At 46.1% G+C, this 25,992-nt stretch overlaps 2 protein-coding genes across 2 annotated transcripts; both read right to left on the reverse strand.

Moving 5' to 3' along the window:
• Positions 1-1,222: 1,222 nt before the first annotated feature.
• On the reverse strand, positions 1,223-10,120 carry C1R (complement C1r). The gene is made up of 11 exons (XM_036458636.1): positions 9,964-10,120; positions 8,977-9,205; positions 7,280-7,472; positions 6,819-6,965; positions 6,522-6,718; positions 6,093-6,240; positions 5,861-5,982; positions 4,820-4,898; positions 4,301-4,456; positions 2,591-2,665; positions 1,223-2,104 (listed from the first exon to the last, which is right to left on the reverse strand). Coding segments are annotated over exons 1-11 (2,124 nt in total). The 5' UTR covers positions 9,966-10,120; the 3' UTR covers positions 1,223-1,328.
• Positions 10,121-13,031: 2,911 nt separating this feature from the next.
• On the reverse strand, positions 13,032-25,730 carry C1RL (complement C1r subcomponent like). Its single transcript, XM_036455301.2, has 6 exons — positions 25,605-25,730; positions 24,821-25,049; positions 18,366-18,555; positions 16,997-17,122; positions 16,801-16,875; positions 13,032-14,467 (listed from the first exon to the last, which is right to left on the reverse strand). The coding sequence occupies exons 1-6, from the start codon at positions 25,685-25,687 to the stop codon at positions 13,695-13,697; spliced, it is 1,476 nt and encodes a 491-aa protein (XP_036311194.1). The 5' UTR covers positions 25,688-25,730; the 3' UTR covers positions 13,032-13,694.
• Between the last annotated feature and the right edge of the window lie 262 nt (positions 25,731-25,992).

The following is a 25,992-nucleotide window of genomic DNA, read 5'->3' on the forward strand; positions in this document are numbered from 1 at the left end:
TACATAGGACTGAATAAGTCTTTTTGTCAGTAATCATGCCTGAATTGTTAGACCTTGGTTATCTTTATTTTGCACATTGATCCTATTGGTTAATGTGAGGGATATTTATGTTTTTTTTTCTGATTGATTCCATTTCAGCAGTAGAGAGGGGATAGAGGGGGACAGCCTGAAGCATATGATAATTGGGTCTAGGTATAGGAAAAGTGAATTTAAGCAAAGAAGGAAAATCATCAATGAGAGAAATCTTAGAATTGGCATGATCAAGACAGACAAAATGATTAATGGTATAAGATCACACAAATACTATTTGTTTATTTTTGAATTTAGACTTGTGTTTTCTCTGAGAAAAATTTCTCACCCTGTTCTCAGATGTCAGTGTGATGTGGTATGAAGATTTAAAAGATATCAGGTGAAAGTCAAATTTCTAATGTCTAGTATAGTGCCAGGCACCTGGTAAATATTTGTCTAAAAATTAATAAATAATTGCTATCTTCAGTGTGTGATTTTATTGTCCTAATAGAAAGCACATTTAACTGGAAACTCTGCAAGTTTCCTAGGAATGCTGTTTGGGGTTGTGGGAATGTTAGTTTAGACCAGGATGGATTTAGGTAAAAGGTCCATCTGGCTTAAAAGTCATATTTTGAAAGAAATTTTTTTTTTTTTAAGCAGTAAATCCCAACAGGGTGCTTAAAATATTTGGTAAACCAGGTTGTAAACATAAATGCTGTTATCCAGGCTTTGTTCCAGTTATATAGCCCAGGCAGAGTAGGTTTAGCATCATTCTTAAGGGCTCTAGGATTTGTGGAATGGTAAATGAGCATTGGATTTAATTTAGAGTCAACAGCTGTCTGAGTCATCGACAAGGAAGTCAACCTGTCCTTGGAAGCTTCGAAGCTTTGAAGGCAGGCATTGACTTCCCTCTAGTTATAAGTTCTTATTGACTTTCTAAGTAAAATATTTTAAATATGACTTTGCTAAGTATTTTGTATATTTATTAAATACTATGTTTAACTTATTCTACATTTTGGAATTTCTCATAACATTTTATTTGGAAAGAGTCTTATACAAATATCAAATGGTAAAAATGGAAGAGGACAAATGATAACTAGAGATTGTGGATATATCTTCTGCAATCCTTGGAGGAAAGAAAGGTGACCTTTGAGTGGTTTCAGATCAAGCATGGGGATGGGAGAATAGAAAAGATAATTTATTTCACACAGTGTTTTTCTGCATCAGTGATTTTAATATGGATTCTTAGTGGTGACCAACAACTAGTCAAATAATTTTCTTTTTACACACTCTGGATTCTGACCTAGTGAATTGAGGTTTCAGCCCTCTTCCTCCATCTCTTTCTTGATCCAGTCCAGGTAATTGAGTAACTTGGTGTAGAAGCCATACCCATTGCCACACCCGATGCCCCAGGATACTATGCCTGTGGCGACCCAGCGGTCAGTACCATCATCCCTCACAGCAAAGACCCCTCCACTATCCCCCTGACAGGCATCACGCTTTTGCGTCGGGTCCCCAGCACAGAACATGCTTTGTGAGAACACATAGTTCTTTTTTTTACCCTGAAGCCACTTCTCACATAAATTTCGGTCACCTACGGGCAGCCGGACATACTTGAGCTCGGTAACCATCTTGTCCTCCGTGATCCCAAAGCCACTGACATAGCCCATTTGCTTTGAAGCATAGAAGGTCTCCTTGTCAGGGAGGCAGATGGGGAGGAGGTTGGGGCCCAGGGTGACACTATTTTCCAGTTCTAGGAGGGCGATGTCCCCCTCAAAATTCTGGGACTCATCCTTGCGGTAGTCTGGGTGGACCCTGACCCTGCGTACAGGGTGGTTTCCTAGTTTCATGATTTCTTCCACTTTTGTGTGGCCCAGAAACACGTCTATGCTGGTATTGGCTTCTGGGTTGTGTCCCTTGGGGTAGAGGGTGTGGGCAGCTGTGAGGATCCAGCGGTCACCCAACAGGGCCCCACCCCCTCGCCCATAAATGTTGGTGAATGCCTGCCAGGGGAAGCTGCCCATCTCCGCGGATTCCCCTGCAATGATGCGCTGCGACGGGAGGAGGTGGACAGGGTTGACGGGTTTCCCACACACTGGAGAGGAGAGACAGCAAAGTCAAGAACAAGTCCATTCTAGGCCCGCCCCTCTGCCCTCCTGTGGTCAGCCCATTCCCCTTTCATCCTCTCTTATTGGCTCTGGGCCCTTTCCTCTGTCTCCTCCCATTCCAAGAGCTCCATCTCTGGCCTATTGTCAGACTGTTCTGCTTGTTCTTGTTTATTTCTTCTTGTCTTTTTATTTATTTTTGTCGTTGCTGTTTTTATTTCTGATTTCCCATCTGCTCAAAAAAAAAATAAATAAAAATAAAATAAAAATAAAATAAATGCTGGAATGTCAGGCCTGCATCCAGTTCTCTGTATTTCTCTCTCTTTTTCTCTCTTACTCCTCATGTCTATTTTCAACTTCAAGGTGGGGTGTCTCTCCACTCACTTTGCCTCCATTCTTTGTGGATGCTTTTTCTGATGCTCTAGTCTACAGGGTTGCAAAGTCACCAAGGATGTCTCCAGAGGGTTTCCACTCACCTGGCAAACACCGAGGAATCTTCTCTCCTTCCTGCTCATTCTTCCAAATGCCCTGGGCTGTGCAGGTATACACGCCTGCGGGGAGAAGGGGCTATGGTCAGGTTGGGAGGAGGTGGGCAGGGAAACCAGGTTGCAGAGGCCAATGAGCACTGAGTGTGTTGGGCCAAGGCAGGGGAGAATCAGTGTGGGCAAGTATCAAGGGAAAGATTCAAATATATATGAGGGTGGACTATAAAAAGTGTGAAGAGGCTTCATACATATACTTTTGTTTTAATGTTACATGAAAGTATTGGAATACTTAACTATATGTTTGATGTGATTTAAAAAAAAAATATATATTTTTATTGATTTTTTACAGAGAGGAAGGGAGAGGGATAGAGAGTCAGAAACTTCAATGAGAGAGAAACATTGATCAGCTGCCTCTTGCACACACCCCTCCCCCCCCCCACTGGGGATGCTCCCGCAACCAAGGTACATGCCCTTGATCGGAATCGAACCTGGGACCCTTCAGTCCGCAGGCCGATGCTCTATTTACTGAGCCAAACTGGTCTCGGCTGATGTGATTTCTATTTGTGAAAATAGAGCCCTAACCAGTTTGGCTCAGTGGATAGAGGGTCAGCCTGTGGACTGAAAGGTCCCAGGTTTGATTCCAGTCAGGGGCATGTACTTGGTTGTGGGCACATTCCAGTGGGGGGTGTACAGGAGGCAGCTGATCAATGTTTCTCTCTCCTCAATGTTTCTAACTCCTTCTCCCTTCCTCTCTGTTAAAAAAAAAAAATCAATAAAATACATAAAAAAAGAAGAAAATAGATTTTGCCAGAGTCTTGATATCTTGGTATCTTGGTAGTGGGATTGCAGACAATAATGGCAGCTACATTTCTGATTGCTGACAATGTGCCATGCTTGTTGCTAAGCATTTTATCTCATTATCTCATTTAAGTGCCCCAGTGACACTTTCAGGTGTGCATTATTATCCTCCACATTTTAAAGATGAGGAAACTGAACTTAAATTAGGTACATAAGGTCACATAACTTCTAAGTTCCAGAACCAAGATTCAAAGTAAGGGTTGCCTGACTTCGAAGTCCAACTCTTAAATTATATTGTATATAACACATATATAAGATTTTTTCCCTGAATGTTTCAAACCAGAAGTAAGGGATTTCTTTTATTTAAAGATACCATAGATGAATTTGAGAGCAATTAAGCAAAACTAACAACAGAATATCACAACATAGCAGCCTGAGGGTGTGTGGGGAGAATGCTGGGGGAGGTCCCACTGATATGACTGTAGTGGTGGTGATGGTAGTAATGGTGGTGATTATGATGGTGTTTTGTTGTTGGTATTAGTGGTGATGGTAGTGATGACAGTAGTGGTGTGGTGGTGGTGGTCATGATGGTTATGGTGGTGATGATAGCAGTGATGGTGAAGGTGGTTGTAGTGGTGGTGATGGTGATGGATATGACGGTGATGGTGGTGGTGGTGGCAATAGGGAGCTGACTTTTAATGAGATTCAAGTCTTTCTTTGTCACTCAGGTGTTTCCTTCTTCAGCATGACCAAGTGCCTCTTGGCACTGTACTTTAGGACCCTGAACCAGGTGTTTTGGGCAGCCACTTTACTATATATTCCACAGGGATTCAATTAGAAGAAATTTCAGAAGATGTCTTGAGAAGATAGAAGGGAAACATTGCCATTTGCATGGGTCCCTACCTTGCTCAGACTCGCTGCTACCATCTCTGGTCTTCATCTTGTAATACGGTTCATTGCAGTAGTACTGGATACGGGCCTGGTAGGTGTTTACCCCCTTTGTGGTGGTATAATTGAAGGCTCCATTACGCAGGCTCCGGGGCTGCCCACAGTCCTTGACTGGGAGAGAACACACACAGGGCCACATGAGAGTTGATGATGACGGCTGGAACTTCGGTGAGAGGAATGTGAACTGTCTACCCACAGAACAGGCTGAGGACTTTAGAAAAACAAGTTTCTCTATTGGAGGGGCACTTGGGATGGATGAGACCTAAATGGACGGAAGTTCAGTCCTGAGCAGAACCCATCAATCCTATTGAGACGAGGGTTGCCTGGTTCCTGAGATGGCCATAGGCTTTAAAGAACAAACCAACGGGAGGGTGTTTTGGGAAAAGGCTTACTTCCAGACTTCTTCCCCCTTCCCTTCTCAGCCTGGGTCCCCCTGGCCGGGTGGTGGGAGACACGTCCTGAATTGTGACTTACTCTTGCACCTGGGCATGGCACGATGCCACGTGCCGTCATCCTGGCAGACAGCTGTGAAGGAGAGCAGCTCCTGGTTCCCCTGTTTGAGTAGAGGTGCTATTAATAAAGGAGGCACTGCAGCTCCCACCTTGCCCTTCCCCACATGGCAGGTAGTGCAAAGACAGTTCTCAAACTCTCAGACATCAGCGCCCCTGTGGATGTGGCTCTTTCATCCTTCTCCCTAGCCAGGATGCTCAGACCAGAGTTATACATGGGAGCACTGAGTCATACAGGAGAAAGTCAGAGAAAGGGCTAATTGTCAGACCCAATAATCCTCTCTCTAGAAAGACTCTTGTCTATTTCCACTGAAGTCTAGTTGAATCCCACAATTTTATTTATTTATTCACTTTATTTAACAATTCTTTCCATTATAGTTGATATTCAGTATTATTTTTATTTGCTTCAGATATATAGTATAGTTGTTAGACAATTATATAATTTACAAAGTGATCCCCCTGATAATTCAAGTACTCACCTGGCACCATACTTAGTTATTACAATACTAGAGGCCCAACGAACAAAATTTGTGCATGGGTAGGGTCCCTAGTGGCTGCCCACCAGGGCCTCTTTTCATTCCCGCTGCCCCTCGTGGTCAGCACATGTCATAGTGAGCGATAGAACTCCCAGTTGGTTGAACTCCCGAGGGGACACTGCATATTAGGCTTTTTTAAAAAATATATATTTTTATTGATTTTTTTTTTTTAACAGAGAGGAGGAAGGGAGAGGGATAGAGATTTAGAAACATTGATGAAAGAGAAACATTGACCAGCTGCCTCCTGCACACCTCCTATGGGGGATGTGCCCGCAACCAATGTACAATACATGCCCTTGACTGGAATCAAACTAGGACCTTTCAGTCCACAGACCAACGCTCTATCCACTGAGCCAAATCGGTTTGGCTAGGCTTTTATATATCTAGATTATTGACCATATTCCCTATGTACTGTACGTCCATTTGAATTACTCCTGGGCCAGCTCTCTCCCTCAGCCCTGGGCTCTTACCTCCATAAGCTGGTAGCCTTGTTTGCAGGTCACGATGAAGTAATCACGGAATTGGTACTGAGGCTGCAGACTCTGGATGATGGTGAACTCGTCTAGGGTTTTGGGCTGGGGGCACTTGATGACTGTGGCGGAGACCAAAGGATGAGTTTACTTCAGAGCCACTTGCCTTCATTCTCCCTGCCTGATCCTGCCCCATTGCTGGTCAGCGAAGGAGGCCCGCAGGCAACCTTACTTGAAGTGGTGTAGTGCAGCTTCCAGCCCCGGCTGTCCCCTGACTCGTCCGTGAAGAACAGCAGATCCACAGCGTTGCTGCTGGTGTCAAGGTCAGCGGGTCTCTGCTTCCCACAGAACTCGCCGATGTTCCTCCCACTGGTGTAGATCTGGTGGGGTAGGAGGGAGGGTCATCTCTCCAATGCAGACATTTCCCCATAGGCGTGGGGTGGTGGTGGGAATCTTGCTTTATGCTTGTTTTCAGCTGGAGGGGAAAAGGGATCCCCAGGACCCACTTCCAGATGTACAGGAGCTTTCCCAGCCCATGTGTGATGCTGGACATTCCTGTCCCAATTGGCCAGAGGATCCAGCAGGCAGTAGGGATTAAAAAGAACCCAAGTGGGAATGGGAAGGAGAGGGAGGGGTTTCTCTGAGGGTGGGATAGCTTTACCTGTAGCTGGTCATAGGGGCAATGTACTTGCTGGTGGTCATCGATTTCAAAAGGCTCCAGGAACTTGAGGTGGATGGTGTAGCCCCGCTCCACCCGGATGCTGTAGTTGCAGCGCAGGTCAGGAGGGTAGGGCTGGGGGTACTCCAGGCTGGACACGTAGCCTGATGGCTCTGTGTACAGCTCGCTGCTGCATTCAACTGTGAGAGCACAGCCGGGAGAGGGTCACCAGGAGACTCTTTGGCTGGCCCAGCAAACTCTTGTTAGCCTTTACCTCTCTCCCACAGCACCCAACCTCACCCTGGCAGGAATGTCCGTCCTTCTGAAGCTCATAGCCCGGACGGCAGGAACAGAAGTAGCCGCCAACGTAATTGTGACAAAGCTGTTGGCACCGGGGCTGGGGATTCTTCTCAACTGTGTTTTGCTGGGAAGCACATTCATCGAGGTCTGGAAGAGATTCCGGGAGGATTAAATTCCTGCCAGGGGACTTCTGTAGCGCTGTTGGTCTCAGAGCGTCTCTCACCAGAGGCCACAAGACCACGTTAGCTCCTGCCACCTGGACCTCTAGGCCTCTCTAATGCTTTCTGGGAGCTACCCGATGGGGACAGAGCCCAGGTTGGAATACCTCTTCTGGAAAAAGCTCTCTCAAGGGGGAAATGAGGAAGGCCAGGCTTCCTGCTTCTTTGTATTCAAGAGTCCCTCTTCCCAGTTCCCATTCAAAATGACGGAGGCCTTCTAAAGGGTACCTGGGGACCACTCACCCACAGCTTGGTAGTAGGCCAGGAAGCCTTTGTAGAACATGACGGTGCCATTCTCCTCATTGGAGAAGTCTGTGTGGAAGGTCAGCAGCATCTTGTTTCCTTCGGATATAAATGCCTTTTCTCCTGGGGGGTTGCCCAGTGGAGAACCCAGTTGCCCACAGAACCTCCCGAGGGTTTTCTTATCAGCAGAAATCTGGTGGAGGAAGGACAAGGAGTAGAAAGAAGGGCCGTTGAGACATGTTCCATGTGGATAGTCAGTGATGGTCCTCCTAATCTTAGCCAAAGAGTGAATAAGTCCCACTTCTGGAATGGCCTCCAACTCATCTCCACCTGCTGGGCTCTGGCTGTCGCAAACTTCCCCAGGTGACTTTCATCTGGCACCTGAGTCTCCCATTGGCTAGCTTTTTTCATGTTCTCCTGTGCCCCTCCTCTGTATATGTGCCCCAAGCATGTTTCAGACTTTTCTTCATTCCCACCCCTTCCAATGAAATCCTGATTGCCTCTAGCCAGCCTTTATTTTTCCTTCATTCTTAGAACCTGGACTGATCTGCTTTAATTTCTATCCTGTTATTGGACCTCACCTTATTCAAACCACTCCCATCCAGTCTTGTCTCCTGATACACATAGCTGAATGTGAGCCGCAGGGGCCCACCGGCGTTAGCATCGGCAAGCATCCCGCAGCTTTCCTTATTTCTTTCTTCACGATTCATTAACCCATCAAAAGCACATGCCCTTTCCCCAACCCAATTCCTCACTATCCTGGCCACCAAGACCCCTCCCCCAACACAGCAAACTTTCCAAGTCCTTTGCACTAGGAAGATGTAACTTTTTCGTGTTATTCTCTCACCACCCCCTGAGAATGATATTTATTGGATGTGAGTAGGTTCTGTTTGGATCCTGAATCTAGAATCTCATTTTTATTGGATGCAGAAAGATGGGACTGGGAGGGTACCCTTAGTTATTACAGAGGAGAGGGGACTGAGTCCATTGTCCTTGCTGAAGACTATGCTTGAGCTACAATCTCACACACTTTCTTCCCCTGTTTCTGTGCTCCTGATGAGGCAGGCAGTCATGGTGATATTCTCCATGGAAACAGGAAAACTGAGGCACAGCAGTTTCTCAAAGACACCCATCAAGGAAACAGATGGGGAAGGTTTTTCTGAATCCTGTAGAAGGTACATTTCTTTTTTTGGGGGGTGGGGGGGACAGAACTTTTTTTTTTTTTAAAATATATTTTATTGATTTTGTACAGAGAGGAAGGGAGAGAGATAGAGAGTTAGAAACATCGATGAGAGAGAGTCTTCGATCAGCTGCCTCTTGCACACCCCCTACTGGGGATATGCCCGCAACCAAGGTACATGCCCTTGACCGGAATCGAACCCGGGACCCTTCAGTCCCCAAGCCGATGCTCTATCCATTGAGCCAAACCGGTCTTGGCAGAAGGTACATTTCTTGAGAGTGGGGACTGTACCTTCCTTCCTCTGTGTTTCTCTCCCACAGTGCTCACTGAGGGCCTCTAAGACAGGTGGACACCATTCATGGCATCACCCGACTTCCAGAACTCCACTTGGCCATCAGCTCTTACAGGGCTGGAGCTGTGTCCATGGTGGGGAATGTAACCAGGGTGGTTAGAACACAAGTCCTCATGCTGCAGAGCCACCCAGCTCTCCCTCTGCCCTCCCAACCTCACCTCTTACCTTGACATAGTCATAGAAACAGCCTTCAGAAGGCTCCAGGTCAAACTGCCAGAAGACGAGCTTCACCCGGTAGCCCTTGGAGACAGTGATCACAGTGGTTGTTTCAAAGTTGTTGGGGTAAGGCTTGGGGTACAGAGGGGAAGTCACCTCCCCATAGAGTTCCTGAGCGATGGGCACAGAGCCTCCCACCTTGCAGAACAGGACTGACACCAGGAGGTATAAAAGCCACCTGCCAGAAAGAAGGAGGGTGTCTAGAAGGCTGTTTGGGCAGTGACTGTGGTGGTGGTGGGGGTGGGATAGTCATACCGCTGACCATTTTTCCTCTGCTCGTTCTAGACCTCACGGGTGTTCCAGGTGAACGTGGGTGGAGTGGGGAGGCTGGTCTCTGCATCTGCTGCATTGATTGTTTCTCCCCAGGGCAGAGTCCAGCCCAGAGGTCAACTACCTTCACCTCTCTCCCCATCCTCCTCCCCTGCCCTGTACCATCACTCCCCCCTCCCTCCCCACCCCTCTTTCCATTTCTGGAATAGGGATGGCTTGGGACCAGCTAATTGAGGGTGAGGGTTTCCCGTCATGGATCTCGTTAAGGATACCCAAAGGCTCAGCAAAGGCCTCTGGGTGGAACTGTTTGTGGAGTATGGAGGAGTGTGTAGCACAGAAGACACCCTACTTAGCAGAGCAGGGGTGGGGGGTGGGGGGAGGGGGTTCCCCCACCTTGGCACTCCCCTTGCTATGAGCTGGGGGAAGAAGAGGATGTGGCCATCACCTCATATGTCACTCTAAGGCCTCCTTTAGTCCTCAGGAGAAGGGATGGGGAGTGTGTGAGTGTGTGCGTGCATGTGCACATTGGAATAGATAAGGGATATGGGGAGGAGAAGGCTGTTCTTTTCTCTCTGAATATATTTGGGGGGCAGGTTTGCCTCCCATGCCCAGGGTTCTCCTCTCCGGTATCTTCCTCCCTCCTCAGTTCCCGTCAGCCTTACTCACATTTCTTAAGTCCTGTTTTTGGGTCCTGGACTCTGCTGACAGCGTCTTCATCCACTTTGTGCAGAGGGAGAGAGCAACGGTCATGCAGAGGAGGGAAGGAGGAGGGAGGGACTGACTGAGGTAGGGGGAGGAGGGACCTTTCCCGGAGGAATGTTGTGGGGAATGAACTATTTGCATAAACAAAACTGAAAAGAAAAAAAAAAATCTGTTTCCAGTTTAAGTTAGTTTTGGTTTTGAATTCCCTGGTAGTGCTGCCACCTGCTGGCCCACTTGGGGGAAGAGACGGTTTTTAGGGACAGAAAAGCCTTTGGTTGGAAACCCAAACTTTTCATTTTCTAAGTCTGATCTGAATACTCCCTCTCTTCAGGGACCTTCCTAGGGACTGCTGCTGTGTTTACAAGATTCCCACCCAAAGTGCAGTGGCAATCACAGTTGAGGGGACTTTCTTTTCTGTACTGTCCTTTTCCATTCACCGGGTTCGTCCTTAGTCACAGCAGCTCTGGTCCAGGAATGGCCACGGTTTTGACACCAAGGATGATGTGACAGAGGAGAATGGATTTTGGCTGCATTGGGACCCTGGCTTACTTTGCCCCTGGATGACACCTCGATATAGAACAGGAATTCTGCACTAGGGTCTGTTTTAAGACTCCTCCTCCCCACCTCAATGAACTTGGCTTCTAGAGAAGCAAGGGCAGCTGGGGAGTGGGTGGAGACATCCTCTTTGCCTCAGCATCTTATAATATTAAGAATTTATGCCCCTGAGCCTCACAATTGCTTAGGGCTAAGTGAAGGGAGTGGCTGTGGACCAAGAGTGACTTGAGAGGAACCCAGACCACTGGGAAGGAGGAGAGCTTTTGTCCCTCCTGTCCACCAGGCATAGTGTCCTGTTTTAAAGGTTTGCTGTTTGTGGGAAGCTTTCTTCATCAACTCCCAATGGTTCAGATGCCTTATGACAATGAATTCCATTGGGAGACTCAGGCTGCAGAGCAGGCCCCTGAGTTCTGAGGCCTTTGTCATGCATCCTGCTTGTTTCCCTTGTTAGATTAATTCCTCTGTCACCACACCCACCCACCCGCTCCCTCCTCATCAATGGTCCACTTACTTAACATGCCAGGGACTTTCCTAGGCAATGGATTGTAAGGACTCAAGAAGACGGAGCAGTTCTCCGTTAGGCAGCAACAAGTCATCGCTGAATACAGTGAAGCAGGCACATGGAGGGTTTCTTCAGCAGGCTTATGTGTCGGAGCTGAGGAATCCATCTTATGGCAGGGCTGATCCATGGCATGACCCATGACATGACCCATGGCCTTGTAAGGTCAGGAAAGACTAAAGATAGGGAGGATAAGGACTAGATCAGGAGTCAAGAAAGAGGGGGACTCTTGTCCAGCAAATTGCACATTAGCATCCTGACAGCAGTGTGTGTGTGTGTGTGTGTGTGTGTGTGTGTGTATGTGTGTTCATGGTGGGGGCAGGATGGCAGAGGTAACGGAAGGAGGAGGTGCTCTGAAAAGGTAAGTCTTTTTTTTTAATGTATTTTATTGATTTTTTTTTTTTTACAGAGAGGAAGTGAGAGGGATAGAGAGTTAGAAACATCGATGAGAGAGAGACTTCAATCAGCTGCCTCCTGCACATCCCTTGGGGATGTGCCCGCAACCAGGTACATGCCCTTGACTGGAGTCGAACCTGGGACTTTTCAGTCCACAGGCTGATGCTCTATCCACTGAGCCAAACTGGTTTCGGCCTTAGAGAATTTTTAATGGTCTTTGTATTATATACTATTGAACTTTGTAAAATAGAAGTTAACCTTTAACTGTATAGCTAACTTGATTTTCAATACTAGCAAATTTGCTCTCTTCTCCGTTTCATGTATTTTATTTGCAACGTTTACTCTAAATCACCAATATGTCCTCACTAAAAATTAAATAGCTGGTCCGCTCAGATGGACGATGGCCCAGGGTGTCCAGCAGCACTGGAGGGGTCTGTGAGAACATCCAGCTCAGGGCTGGGCTCAGGAGATGGGGTGTCTGCAGGAGATGGGGCCCCAGGAAAGTGTGAGCTCAGTGCCATCCTCACCACTGAAGCAGGAATTCCCAGGGAGAGAGTATCTGTAGGGATGTGGGGTTGGGAAGGGGAAGTGGGCGATACAACAAGTCTTGAGGATGGCTGAGAAGTGTAAAGGTGGACTGGAAAGCACACGGCCTTGGCTGTCCCAGACAAGCTGTGGCACTTGGGCAAGTCACTTTACCCCTCTGAGCTTCAGTTTCCTCGTTTAAAATGGGAGCCAGCGGAGTGGGGAAAGCTTTGCATTGAGTCTTGAAAAAACACTCCCACAGAAATAGTGTCCAATAGTTCATAGATGAAAAGTTGATCCATACATTTACTAACAAAGCTTAAAAGTAAGCCTGAAGCCCGAGCCTATTTGGCTCAGTGGATAGAGCGTCAGCCTGTGGACTGAAGAGTTCCGGGTACGATTCCAGGCTCAATCCCTACCAAGGACACATGCCCGGGGTTGCGGGCTTGATACCCAGTAGGAGGATGTGCAGGAGGCAGCTGATAAATGATTCTCTTTCATTGATATTTCTTTCCCTCTCCCTTACTCTCTGAGATCAATAAAAAATATATTTAAAAAAAATAAGCCTGAAAAGATCAAGTAAATTCCAATAAAACCTGCATCCACATCCTCTTTATCCAATCATGTACTGAGGGACATTTCCATAGCCTGTGATACATATATACAATGGAATACCCCTCAGTCACAAGAAAAGATGAAACAACTGCCATTTGGGACAACCTGGATGGATCTGGAGAATGTCTTGCTAAGTGAAATAAGTCAGAGATTAAAAAGCCAAGAACCATACGATTTCACTCATGTGGCATATAAAACTGAAAGTGATAAATGAACAAACAAACAAACAAAAACTCATAGACACAGACAACAGAACAGTGGTTACCAGAGGGGATGGGGTGAGGTAGTAAAGAGTGTAGGGACTCAAATATACGGTGATGAAAGGAGACTTGACTTTGGGTGTATTCACAACGCAATATGCACATGATGTATTATAGAATTGTACACTTGAAAATATAATTTTATAACCAATGCCATGCTAATAAATTTAATTAAAAAACTGTATCTAAAAAAGAACTCCAACAAAATGTAAAGGAGTAAAATCTATAAACCTAAGAGGAGAAAATAAAATGTGGGTCATAACACATCCTTTGCAAATTTGCTGAGAGGAGTCAATGAAATAACATGTGTGAAAGCTCCTGGTGTACAGAATATGTAACAAAAACCGCGCCGTCACTGTAATTGCACCTGGGAGTTGTGGTAGGTGGTGTAGCTGACAGTTTGAATATTTGAAGGTCAATCAAAGAGATCTGGGAATGTTTCAAAGATGAAATGCCATTGAAACCACTTCCCTCATACACCACTTGAACAGGGAGATGAGAGTGAACCTCAGCAGAAAGTAAAGTTCAAGGTGAAACTCACTGAGATGTTCAGGGCTTCCCTGGGCGTTGTTCAAACTCACAGGAAGGTGGAGGGTGAGGAGGGATTGGGGGGCCCCCTTCTTATCTGGGGTGAGACAGCCTTGAGCAGAGGAGGAGTTCTCTCTCAGTGACTCGGATAAGGACTCCTTGCCCAACCCCTCTCCACCCACAGGACTCAGTCTTCATCTCAACACTCTTATTCTGGGGCTTCCACAGTGCCAGTGTCATTGCTCAGTGCACCAGGGTCAGCCCTTCCCAGCCATCACTTCCTTGATCCAGTCCATGTAATTGAGCACTTTGGTGTAGAAGCCGTACCCTTTGCCACACCCAATGCCCCAGGATACGATGCCTGTGGCTACCCAGTGATGGGCATGGTCATCCCACACTACATAGACGCTACCGCTGTCCCCTTGGCAGACACTCTGCTGCCGTGCCTTATCCCCGACACAGAACATGTTATCAGAAAACACCTCAGCCCTCTGTTTCTCTTGAAGCCAGGCCTTGCAGGCCTCCCTCGGGGCAACAGGCAGCCTTGAGTATTTCAACTCGGTAGTTAGCCAGCCCATCTGCACACCAAACCCACTGACATAGCCCATCAGGCCACTGCGGTAGAGGGTCTCGTTGTCGGGCAGACAGACTGGGAGGAGGTGGGGGCCAAGGGGGACACTGTGCTGGAGTTCCAGGAGGGCAATGTCCCCACTGAAGTTGTGGGACTCGTTCTGACGGTAGTCTGGGTGCACAACCACACGGCGCACAGGGTGGTTCCCCAGTTTTATCATCTCGTCTATGCCTGTGTGGCCCAGGAACACGTTCACATTCCTCTTCTTCCCGGGAAAGATGATGTCCTTGGGGTAGATGGTGTGGGCTGCCGTGAGGATCCATCTGTCACCCAGCAGGGCTCCACCCCCACGGCCATAGATACTGGTGAAGGCTTGCCAGGGGAAGTTGCCCAACTTGGCTTTGGAAGAACCCTGGGCCTCCTGGTTCTGGGCGATGGGGGTGACTGGCTGTCCACAGACTGGGAGAGAGGAGACAGGAGAGGTAAGGGTGAGAAACCAGCATCAAGTCACAATGATTAAGGACCTACTTCTATGAAGTGCTCTTCCTCCCCCTCTTAGCCATATTAGGCTACTTTTTAAGACTCTTAGTGGGACCACCCTGAGCAAACTCATGTAGCAAGCAGAGTTTGCCTTCAGTGTCTCTTGTCTCTGTTTTATGTGTAATTTCTTCATTAAAAAATATTTCTATTGATTTTTAGAGGGAGAGATGGAGGGACAGAAGAAGAGAGAGAGAGAAACATTAATGAGAGAGAGAGAAACATTGATTGGCTGCCTTCTGCATGCCCCCTACTGGGGGCGTGCAAAATCTAACTGGTGACCCTTTGGTGCATGGGATGATGTTCAACTAACTGAGCCACACCCACGGCCATTTCCTCATTTTTAACATCTCTCACTACTACTCTCCTCCAACTCACTCTAAAGTCCTCCTTCAGGTTGCCCCTAGAGCTTTTTGTGGATCAGGAGTAAAATCTGAAAAATTTATTCAAATGGGTTAGAAAGGCAATGGTTTGACTAAAAAAAAAAAAAAATGGGTTTCAAAAATGGTAGGCTTGAATCGTCATATACTGCTGATGGGAATTTAAAATGGTATAACCATTGTGGAAAACAGTTTGGCAATTCCTCAAAAAGTTAAATATAGAGTTATGATAGAAGCCAGCAATTCCATTCATAGGTATATACTCAAGAGAATTGAAAACATACATTCAAACAGAAACTTGTACATGAAGGCTCATAGCAGCATCTATACTAATAAAAGGGTAATATGCTAATTAGACTGAACATCTTCTGGATGTGCTTCTGGACAAAGCCATGGTGGTGGGGGCTGAGGCAGAAGCAGTTAGGGGTGATCAGGCCAGCAGGGGAGGACAGTCAGGGGCAATCAGGCCAGCAGGGAAGAGAAGTTAGGGGGTGATCAAGCCAGCAGGAAAGGCACTTAGGGGTGATCAGGTCAGCAGGGGAGCAGTTAGGGGGCAATCAGGTCAGTAGGCAGAGGGAGTTAGGGGAGATCAGGCTGTCAGGCAGAGGCAGTTAGGGGCAACCAGGCAGGCAGGCAGGCGAGTGGTTAGAAGCCAGCGGTCCTGGATTGCAAGAGGGATGTCCAACTGCTGGTTTAGGCTAGATCCCAATGGGACATCCCCCAAGGAATCCCAGATTGGAGAGGGTACAGGCTGGGCTGAGGGACCCCCCTCCTGTGCATGAATTTTATGCACCAGACCTCTAGTTGTCTATAAAGGGCAAAAAGTGGAAACAATCCAAATGTCCATCAATTAATGAATGGATAAACAAAAACACAGTGGGATTCTATTCACTTATGAAAGGATTGAAGTATGGATACAAGCTACAATGTGGATAAATCTTGAAGACATTATGCTAAATGACAGAAGCCACACACAGAAGGCCACATATTGTATGATTCCATTGATATGAAATGTTCAGAATAGGCAAGCCCATGGAGACAGAAAACAGATTAGTGGTTGCCAGAGGATGGGGAAGGGGAGAGTTGGAAGGACAGTGTGTTTCTTTTTGGGATGATGGGAATGTTTTAGGATTGGTGGTAATGGTTGCACAACATTGTAAATACACTAAAAATTACTAAATTGTACACTTTAAAATGGTGAATTTTTCACTATATGAATTTTATTTCAGTAAAACAAACAAACAACAAACAAACAAATAAAAAAGGTGGACTTTCTGGTCCTGTGGGATCTAAGAAGGGAGATGTTCTGGTGACAGAGAGACTATCCCTAAAGCATTCCATATCAAGAGAGGGCTTTCTCTTATTACAATTCTGTCCCTCTGTCTCCTTCACTTTTCCATCTGATTAACTTCATGCTTTTGCTTCCTTAGTTATCTTTTTTAAAAAATATATATATATTTTTATTGATTTCAGAGAAGAAGGGAGAGGGAGAGAGAGAGAAACATCAACAATGAGAGAGAATCATTTATTGGCTGACTCCTTCATGCCCCAACACTGGGGATCGAGCCTGCAACCTAGGCACAACCTGGGCATGTGCCCTGATAGGAATTGAACTGTGACCTCCTGGCTCATAGGTCGATGCTCAAACACTGAGCCACACCAGCTGGGCTTGGTTAACTCTTGATCTTTGGAGAATATGGGACAAGCTCCTTGCCTCTTCTTTTCTGGACCTTCTTGGCTTCCCTCTTCTTCCACCCCTTCTGCCTTTATTTCCTCTTTCTATTTGAAGGCTTTCCTCTAACCCCCTGTATCCTGGTCCTCAGGCCCCTGTTTGGAAAGTGGCCATAGTCACAGCACTGGTAGGTCACTACTCACCAGGCACACAGTGAGGAGTCTCCTCTTTGTCCAGCGTCTCTTTCCCAGGGCTCTGGGCTCTGCAGGTGAGTGTCTCTGAGGAGTGAAATGAGGTGAGGCTCAGAACTGGGAGGTGGGGCTAAAAAAGTTGGTGTCACAGGCCCCTTGGAGGAAGTAAGGCAGATAGATGCTGGTTCCCCATCAGGTGGGGACTCACCTGCTGGCACCGCCTGATAATAGGGCTCCTGGCAGTGGTTCTGGATCTTGGAGGAGTTGTCTCCAGGGGTGTGTGCGGCCTCAGAGCTGCCACTAACTTGGCTGATGGGCCGATTATGGTTCATACCTATAGGGAAAAAAGTGGTCATTAGGACCTAGATCAGAATTGCAAACTGGCTCCCCAGAGAGTGATCTGGCCCATGGCCATATTTAGTTTGATCTATATAAAGTGGTTCTTGTTTTCTTTTTAAACATTTGAAGTATTTTTCACTGATCAGATGGTCAGCGCTAAAGAACAAATAACTAGGACTGTGATGGGCAAACTGTGGCTTGTGAGCCACATGCATCTCTTTGGCCCCTTGAGTGTGGTTCTGCCACAAAATACCACGGCCTGGGCGAGTCTATTTTGAAGAAGTGGCATTAGAAGAAGTTTAAGTTTAAAAAATTTGGCTCTCTAAAGAAATTTCAGTGGTTGTACTGATGATATTTGGCTCTGTTGACTAATGAGTTTGCCGACTTAGGATATGGGGGAGCAGGCATTTTCAGATTAGTGGGAGTGTAGGAGGGAAATTTAGCAATACCAAAATTAAAAATGCATTTTTTTCCACATAGCATTTTAATTTTTAAGAATTTACCCTCATATGTGTGCTCCAAAATGTATATATAAGATATCCAGCAGTACTATCTGTGGCAGCAAAATATTTACCAGTGGAAGACTGGTTAAACACATTATGACACCAATCAAAGGAATACTATATGGCCATTAAAAGTAATTATGCAACACTAGCTACATATATATATGGGATGATCTTTAAGATATATCAATGAGTGAAAAATGCTAAATTTAAAACATTGTGAATAGTATGCATGCAATACACACTCACACACACACACAGACCCATCCACCCACGCACCCACACAATTATATTTGAATGACATAGCTTATCTTTGGAAGAGTACCCAGGAAATGGAGAGCATAGTTGTTTCTGGACAAGACTGCCAGCAACTAAAGGCCAGAGATCAGAGAAAGACTAACTCTTTACCATTTTTAAAATATTTTTATAGTGTGCATATATTATCTTTCAAGAAATTATGAGTTACCAATTGAAAAGCAATTGGTAACCTTTGGCTTCTCTTGCAAAACAAGATGATCTGCAAGTTCAGGGCCAGTAAATAGTCATGGAAACAACTGTTGAGCAATGGCTGCCCTTTAACTGCCAGCTCATCAGCAGGGGCCTGGAGGGGGCAGGGAAGGTGGGCCTAGGTGTTCCTGAGCCCAGTGTCAATAGTCACTCAAGTTTCCGCTTGTAGCTTCAAGACACCAGGGCCATGGCTATGGGCACAGAGTGCACCCCTAGAGAGACACTCACTCACGGCTTGGTAGAGGACCAGGAAGCCCTTGTGGGGTCCAGTTGTCCTGTCCTCAGAGGAGGCCGGTGCACGGAAAGTCAGCTGCAAACTATTCCCTGAGGACACAAACTCCCTCTGACCTGGGAGGCTGCCCAGCGGAGAGCCCACATGGCCATAGAGCCAGCTTGGATCCATCCCACTCGCTGTGATCTGAAAGGAGAGGGGGGCAGGCAGGTGTGGTGTGAATCTGCAACATAAGGGGTCACAGGGTCACATCATGGGTATGGGCTTCATCCCCATCTAGGAGGTCTGCACACTTTGGGGATGAGGAGCTGTTCTCTGTGGAATCTTGCTCAAGTAGATTCCTGTTCCATTTTGACAGTTTCTTCCAGACCTTGCATATTTCTTTAGCCTACTATAATTATCTCATAAAGTCTACCATATTTACCTTCTTTCAAGAAGCTCCTTGGGAACAGCGTCAATAACATCATAACAACTTTGTTTGGTGACAAGATGGTTACTAGGCTTATCATGGTGGCCATTTTGTAAAGTATATTAATATTGAATCCATATAGTGAACTCCTGAAACTAATGTAATACTTTTTATCAATTATAATTAAAAGTAAATAACTAAAAAAGAAGTTCCTTGGAAATCCTAGGGTTCTCCCAATAGTCCACTGGATTGTAAGTTCCAAGAAGGCAGGAAGTACACCTATTCTGCTGACCACTGAATCCCCGATGCTCAACAGGATGCCTATAGCACCACGGCTTCGAATCAACGACAATGCAGACACACGTCCCCTCCATCCGCTTTCTCCAACCCCATCACCTTCCTCTTCTCTGAGTACCTTCCTGTGGGCCAACATCTGTGACGCAACAAGACCCTCTGCAAACACTTAGCTGGGGTGCCTAGTCTTTCCTGTTCTCCTTCTTTTGGAGTGTCCCTCCTCTTACCCCATGAACGGTAAATCAAGCCCTACAAGGTGTGGGAATCCAAGGACACAAGTGTACACAGTGTGGATACTCTGGCTATTGTTGTTTAACTTACATGTTCTTTAAGCAGGCTGTCTCTGTGTCAGACCCTTTTGACTGCGTTGCCCCTGCTCAAATTCCTTTCTCTGGGTTCCCCAACCCAACGCAGGATACTTTGGAAGGAGTTCCTTTGCCTCGTGCTTCATGTTTAGTTTCTATTCTGGGCACATGGCTCACTGCTCAGCTCATTTTATGGACTTATTTTTTAAATTTTATTCCTGATTTCATATTGGCCCACATCTGGAGTTCTTGCCAGTTCTTCACTCGCTATTTCTTCCAAAGTCTCACATTCCTTTAAGAGGCTATCCAGCCTATCTCACTGCGATCACATTAACTGGGTAAAAGTTGGTATGAAGAAAATGTCTCTGTCATCCCAAATGCCTTGCTTGGGCACATTCCAATACTGTTACTTTCCTCAGAACAACAGCAAACTTAAGCCCCATATTTAAGAGGCCCATTATCTCCTGGGGAAGAAGCCTTTTGCGCTCTGAAACTGTCCTTTACTGATCTAATTGGTTGTCAAACTCTTCTTTTTAGCTTCCTCACAAGTTTTTGGCTAAATAGAATCACTTAGGAGTCTAACTAGCAAAGTAGAACAAAGTAGCTGTGAGTCCTAAGACTTTGCTCCTAACTCCCTAGGTGACATGGGCAGTTGCTCAGCCACTTCAGATCTTAGTTTCATATCCTGTAAAGTGGTCTTTGAGGCCTCTTGCTGTCAGGGCAGCATGTCCTATAGCAGCTTTCCAGCATGTCCCTGAAGAGCAATGGTGAAGATGACACGAAATACCTGCTCATTCAAAATTCATTGTGCTATGTGTCCTACACGTATGGTGAGCTTGGGTTTCATTTATTCTTTCATTTATTTCTTTGAGAGTTATTATGCTCTATGTGCAAGACACTATGTTAAGTGCAGGAATACAGACTTGAATAAGACATGGTTCTGCTACCTAGGAGCCCATAGTCTGGTTGAGAATATTGCATTTGAGGGGTGTGTGTGTGTGTGTGTGTGTGTGTGTGTGACTTGCCCTGGCAGCAGAGAGGATAAAAGAATTCTATTCCTGAGCTTGAATTTCCTCAATGACAAGGGAAGAGTCAGTTTGGGCTTAAAATTGCCCATGACTAATAAGAACAGGGCTCATTTTAGGTGTAATAGAACAGGTTGAATTGAATATAGTCTTGGCTTCTGGTGAAATAAAGCTTTAAACATACATTTGTCTCAAATCCCATTAATATGACAGCAAAGGGATGAAATGGGGTATTCATGATTAAGGACAAAACAGAGAGAGAGGACAGCATATGAGTGATGCCAGTAATATCTTGAAAGGTGGAATGGGGACGCAAAAGGGACAGCCTGACTGCAGAAGTGGAAGCCAACATAAAGCAAGCAGGTTCTCATAGCAGAAATTAGGATAACCAGGCACCCCTGAAGATGGGGAGGAGGTAGAGGCTAATAGGAGCCTATGTAGGGAGACCTCAGGATTCTGGATCCCTTTGCCCACCTTATGCATCCAGATAACTTTCTGGCTCACCCTGGCAGGAGACCTGAGCGTGAGTCAGAGACCCTGGACTTGGGATCCCCTGGGACACTTGATTGAGGGAGTGAGGCCAGAATTGAAAACAGAACGGTTAGGTGAAAGACTACACATCAAACAGTGAGATGCTACTGCTTGTTTACTAGAAGGCTGGCAACTCTGATCAGGAGACCAGAGGATTCCTCTCTGAGGCCGGCTGTCCCCAAAGAGAGTACTTCTGTATACTGACATTGGGAGCCCCCACAGACGTCTAAGTCACCTTGTTGATAACGCTGTTTTCAAACATGTTTCATAAATTTCAGCTATCACCCAGAGCATCCAATATCATTCTAGTACTTCATTCTTAAATATGAGTGGACAGCCAAGGATTATCCAACATTGAAGGAGAGATGAAAAGCAGAGACGAAAACAAATGAAGAGTAAAAAAGAATGCGGATGAAGTAGAGATAACACAGGGACTAGAAGGAACATTTTAAAATGATTCTATTATAGGGAAAAGAGTATTGCTTAGTAAACAGAAACAGTATTCTATAAAAAGGTACATTTAGGAAGTAAGAACGAGGCTTTAGACATAAAAATATATCAACAGAAAAACTATTACAGTTGGTATTTAAAAGGAGGAAGTCTCCCAGAAAGTGAAACAAAAAGACAAGGAGATGGAAAACACAACAGAACAAATAGCAAGACTAGAGAATCAGTCCCGAACATACAGCAGCTAAATTACAGGAGCTCCAGAAATCAAAAATAAAGTGAGTAGATGTCTGGAAATAATTCAAGAAATAATACAAGAACATTCCTAAAATTGAAGGACTAGATTAAAAGAGTCTCTAGATTCAAAGAACTCTTTAAAACCAGTAAAAAAGCACATCAGGGCATATCATACTGAAAGTTCAGAATACTGGTAATAAAGAAAATATTCCAAAAGCTCTAGAGAGAAAAAAAAAACAAAAAACTAAGGGCCAGGAATCAATGTTATCAGACTTAATGAGAGCCAGAAAACAATGCCATAAAATTTCTGAGAGAAAATGACTTCTAACCCAGAATGCAACCTGGTTAAACAATCCATCAAAAGTGAGGGCAGAACAAAGACATTTAAGGTTATGTAAGAGCCTCTGAAATTCACTCCCACAAACCTATCCCGGAGGAGAAAGTGCTCCTACAAAAATGAGGGAGTAAACCAGGAGCGACATGGTGATGGGATTCAGTTCCAACTCAGAACAGGCAAAGGGAATCTCCAGCATGAGGGAGAAAGGGACTCCCAGAAGTGAAGGCTTAGAGAGCAAAGAATTCAGACTGAAGGAATAAATCATCAAGAGGTCTGCAGATGGGTGTCACCAATAAAAAAGAGGACTCAGAGATTGACATTTGTACTTGAATGTGCTGAGAAGAGTTTTTACTCTCCTGGCTATGAGTTTGGGGAGGTTAGTAACATAGAGCTAGACAAACCAAAGATTAGAACAAAAACCAACAAAAAATTCCAAAGAACTCCATGTAATTATTGCCTCCTGGGAAACCAAAGTTGGAGAGAAAAAAACAGACCTATAATTATTGTACTCCATCGGCTCAGATCTGAATATTTTCAAGTTATAATAATATAAACAATGACTTTAGATTTAATAAAAAACGACAGTATGGGTAAACTGGAGGGATGGAGGAGGGGAAACATAGGTGGTGAAGTTCTGAGATAGAGCTAGTTTTATCATAGAAGTTAATGGGCGATATTACTAGACAGACATGAGCAGAGCAAGGCCAGGCAGAGAAACTCACCAGGGCAGAAAGCCCCAGATGCCTAGCAAGGGGGAAAACTAGGAAAACAAGAACCTCACCCCCAGGTAACCTAGCATATCATGCGGTTTGGACCTCTGATCTTTCATATTGCTGGTCAGGTGGTTTAGACCCCCTGACCTTTTCCTCCTTAAAGATAACATTATGCTAAGTGAAATAAGCCAGTCAATGAAAGAAAAATACCACATGATCTCACTCATTTATGGATAATAAAGAACATTATAAACTGATGAACAAAAAGATACATACAGAGACAGTAAAGCATCAAACAGACTGTCAAATTACAGCAGGAAGGTTAGGGAGAGGTGGGGGAGATAAGAGATCAACTGAAGGACTTGTATGCATGCATAGAAGCATAACCAATGGATGCAAAACACTGAGGGGAGGGGAGGGCAAGCGTAGGAGTGGGGGGACAATGGTAAGACATGTACACATATAATACTTTAATAAAAAATTTAACACCCCCCCAAAAAAAGAAAACAAACAAAAAATAAAACAAAACAAACAAACAAAAAGATAACATCAAGGCCTCAGTTGTATTTCAGCTCCAGGACTAGAAAAGCAGCAAAACCTGACAAGTGATGCTATGGCTGCTTCAGGATAAGCTACGTTGACTAGTAACTCCCCCTGCCCTGGCACTGACCAATCAGTAGAGCACACCTAGAAAACTGATGAATATTCTATTAAGACTCTCCCCTGAGACCTCCCCTAAGATTTCCACCTGCTAGAGAGAGATAAATATGCTTAGGACAAAGGACTCAGTGCACACTCCCCCCCAGGAGAGCAGGCCAGCACCATTACCTTCTCCCTTCTTTTGTCTAAGGGACCCCAGGAGACTTGTAACCAGAGGAGCAATGGGCAGGGGCAGCTCCCCTCAGGCTATCACTCCAGGCTAACCCTCCCACCCCCAACTTGTCTCCTGGACCCCCTTTTCTCTGACTTCTCAGTGAGCCAACGCAGCCCAGCCAAGGCTTTCCAGTTGCTTCTTCCTCTGGCCTTCCTTGCTTCACTGTCCTAAGGATATTGTTGCTGCCATCATGGACCCAATACCCGTTGGCTCAGTGTTGTGTAGCCCTTCCTTTTGAAAAAAATATATTTCTTTATTGATTTCAGAGAGGAAGCAAGAAGGAGAGAGAGATAGAAACATCAATGATGACAGAGAATCATTGATCAGCTGCCTCCTTGCACGATCCCCACTAGGGATTGAGCCCACAACCCAGGCATGTGCTTTTGGCTGGAATCAAACCTGGGGCCCTTGAGTTGACAGGCTGATGCTCTATCCACTGAGCCAAGCTGGCTAGGGCTAGCTCTTCCTTCTGGATATCTCTAACTCCTATCCCCTTTTCCTTAAATAAATTAAAATTTCTTTATTCACTGCCTGAGTGAATAAAGAAATTATTCACGGCTATTTAGCCTGCCTGTGCATCGCCAGCTTTACCCTTTCAAATGTGTTTTAAAAAACACAAACAAAACCAGAGTAAGCATGTTATTGATACAGATGAAAATAACTACCCGATGAAAGAGCTCCATGAATTGTAACTAATTGCCCGGGAGAGTAGATGGAGGCGGGGAGTAGGCTGGAGACAGCTGTTTCTCTTTACAGGCCTCGTAGTACTCAGATGAAAAAAACAACAACAAGAACCTTGTGCATGTATTATTTTGATATAAATAAAACTTAAACCAAAAGATAACGTGAGGTACTGTTTTCAGAGTGTCCTTATTCTGGTAATGCCCTAGTCATAAGAACTTTTGCCATAGCTCCTCTAAGGTAAACCCAGTCACCAAATCTTTTGTTATTATTCATGCCCAGCTGCCTGTCCTGACAGAGCAAGTATTCAGGTGTGTTTAATGACTGATGTGTGAGTCCTTGCTCTTTATTCTAGGGATTGGCAGTATTTGTGCGTTCCTTTGGGGCCAAGATGGTAGCAGAGCCAGCGACAGGGCTGCTGGCTGAGGCTGTGCACCTGAGTAGACCCTGGCCTCCCAGGTAAGCCCGCCTGTGCCCCTCCCTGACTTGGGCTCTTCATCCATTCACTGAGATTCAGGGCACTGCCACCTCCCACTGCCCCCCTGGGCTCCAGGCCAGGAAGATCCCTCCCCAGAGTCCCTCCAGGACCCCAGCTCACTGTGACAGAGTCCGGCTCACAGTCCTGGGACAGCTCCACGCCCGAGTCCTGCAAGATAAGCTTCACAGCAAAGCCCTCCGGGGCCTGGATGACAGTGGTGCTCTCTTGGCCTTTGAGGTACGGCTCTGGGTACCCTGGGGACGTCAGCTGCTGGGGTAGCTGCTGGGCCAAGAGCACAGAGTCCTGTGTGGGGCAAGCCTGGAGGGCTCCCCAGAGAAGCAGCCACCACCTGTGAGGGGTGAAGGGCAAGATGAGGCCTGTGGAGTCATGAGGAGTCGGGGTAGGCTATGCCAAGGGACTGAGGGGCCAGCAAAGGCATTAGCAGCTGTGGCCTCAGCCCTGCCTGTTCCCTTAGTGCCCCTCTCTGCCCCAGTTCCTTCAGCCTTCTGCGTAGCCTGAGCTCCACAGTGAGTTTCCCACCACTGCTTATCTCCCTGGAGAGTCTCATACAGAGTTGGGGGCTACCTTCTGCGCCAGCAGATCCCACGGCCACCCTGGGATCTGAGGGAGACATGGTGGTACAAGTGAGGGACAGTTAAATGTTAGTTTCCTGGCTCAGACCATTGGGCTTGATCTCCCCCAGGAAAGGCTGCTAGAAGCTACGGGCAATTTCTAAGTCCTCTCTTCATTAAGTGGCTCTCTCTCTCTCTCTCTCTCTCTTCCCCCTTCCCCCGGTGTGTGTGTGTGTGTGTGTGTGTGTGTGTGTGTGTGTGTGTGTACATACACCCCTGGGTCCCACCCAATCCTTTTCCTCTCCGCCAGGCCCTCTCCAAGGGACACTCACATCATACGTGCACAGCTGGTGGAGTTGGGGCTTTCCCAGAGATAATTCTCTACCTCTGAGACCAGGCATCTGAAATGGGCCATCTGGGACCTTGGAGAGGACTTGGCCCAGGTTAGGGAACAAGAGGTGGGGCTGGAGAGGGCCCTGAGGGGGAGGGAGGGAGCGGTTACTGGAAATGGGTTGAGTAATTCTCTGGTTCCTTTTTCAATTCTCTGGGTTGAGTGCCACCTACTGTCTAGCTTGGGGATAGCTCACCCACCACAACTTGAGGGGAAAAAATTCTAAAACGACTAAGGGGCTTCAGAGATCAGGGGTGAGAGCACACTGACTCTGGACTCTCTTGGACTATCTGTACAAAACAGTAAATAGTAGGATGGCTCCTTGTGAG

This window comes from Pipistrellus kuhlii, unplaced genomic scaffold (assembly GCF_014108245.1).
Source record: "Pipistrellus kuhlii isolate mPipKuh1 unplaced genomic scaffold, mPipKuh1.p scaffold_m20_p_3, whole genome shotgun sequence".
Classification (NCBI taxonomy): domain Eukaryota; kingdom Metazoa; phylum Chordata; class Mammalia; order Chiroptera; family Vespertilionidae; genus Pipistrellus; species Pipistrellus kuhlii.

Bases quoted from the DNA above. Each gene is read 5' to 3' on its own strand.
- C1RL (XM_036455301.2), bottom strand. From the start codon at position 25,687: ATGGCCCATTTCAGATGCCTGGTCTCAGAGGTAGAGAATTATCTCTGG. The intron at 25,050-25,604 runs GTGAGTGTCCCT...CACCCCTCACAG, and splicing joins ACCAGCTGTGCACGTATGAT to GTGGTGGCTGCTTCTCTGGG. The intron at 14,468-16,800 runs GTGAGTAGTGAC...CCTCTCTCCCAG, and splicing joins GACTCCTCACTGTGTGCCTG to TCTGTGGACAGCCAGTCACC.
- C1R (XM_036458636.1), bottom strand. The intron at 6,966-7,279 runs GTGAGTGGTCCC...AATCTCTTCCAG, and splicing joins GGCCTACTACCAAGCTGTGG to ACCTCGATGAATGTGCTTCC. The intron at 5,983-6,092 runs GTAAGGTTGCCT...TCTCCGCCACAG, and splicing joins GCTGCACTACACCACTTCAA to TCATCAAGTGCCCCCAGCCC.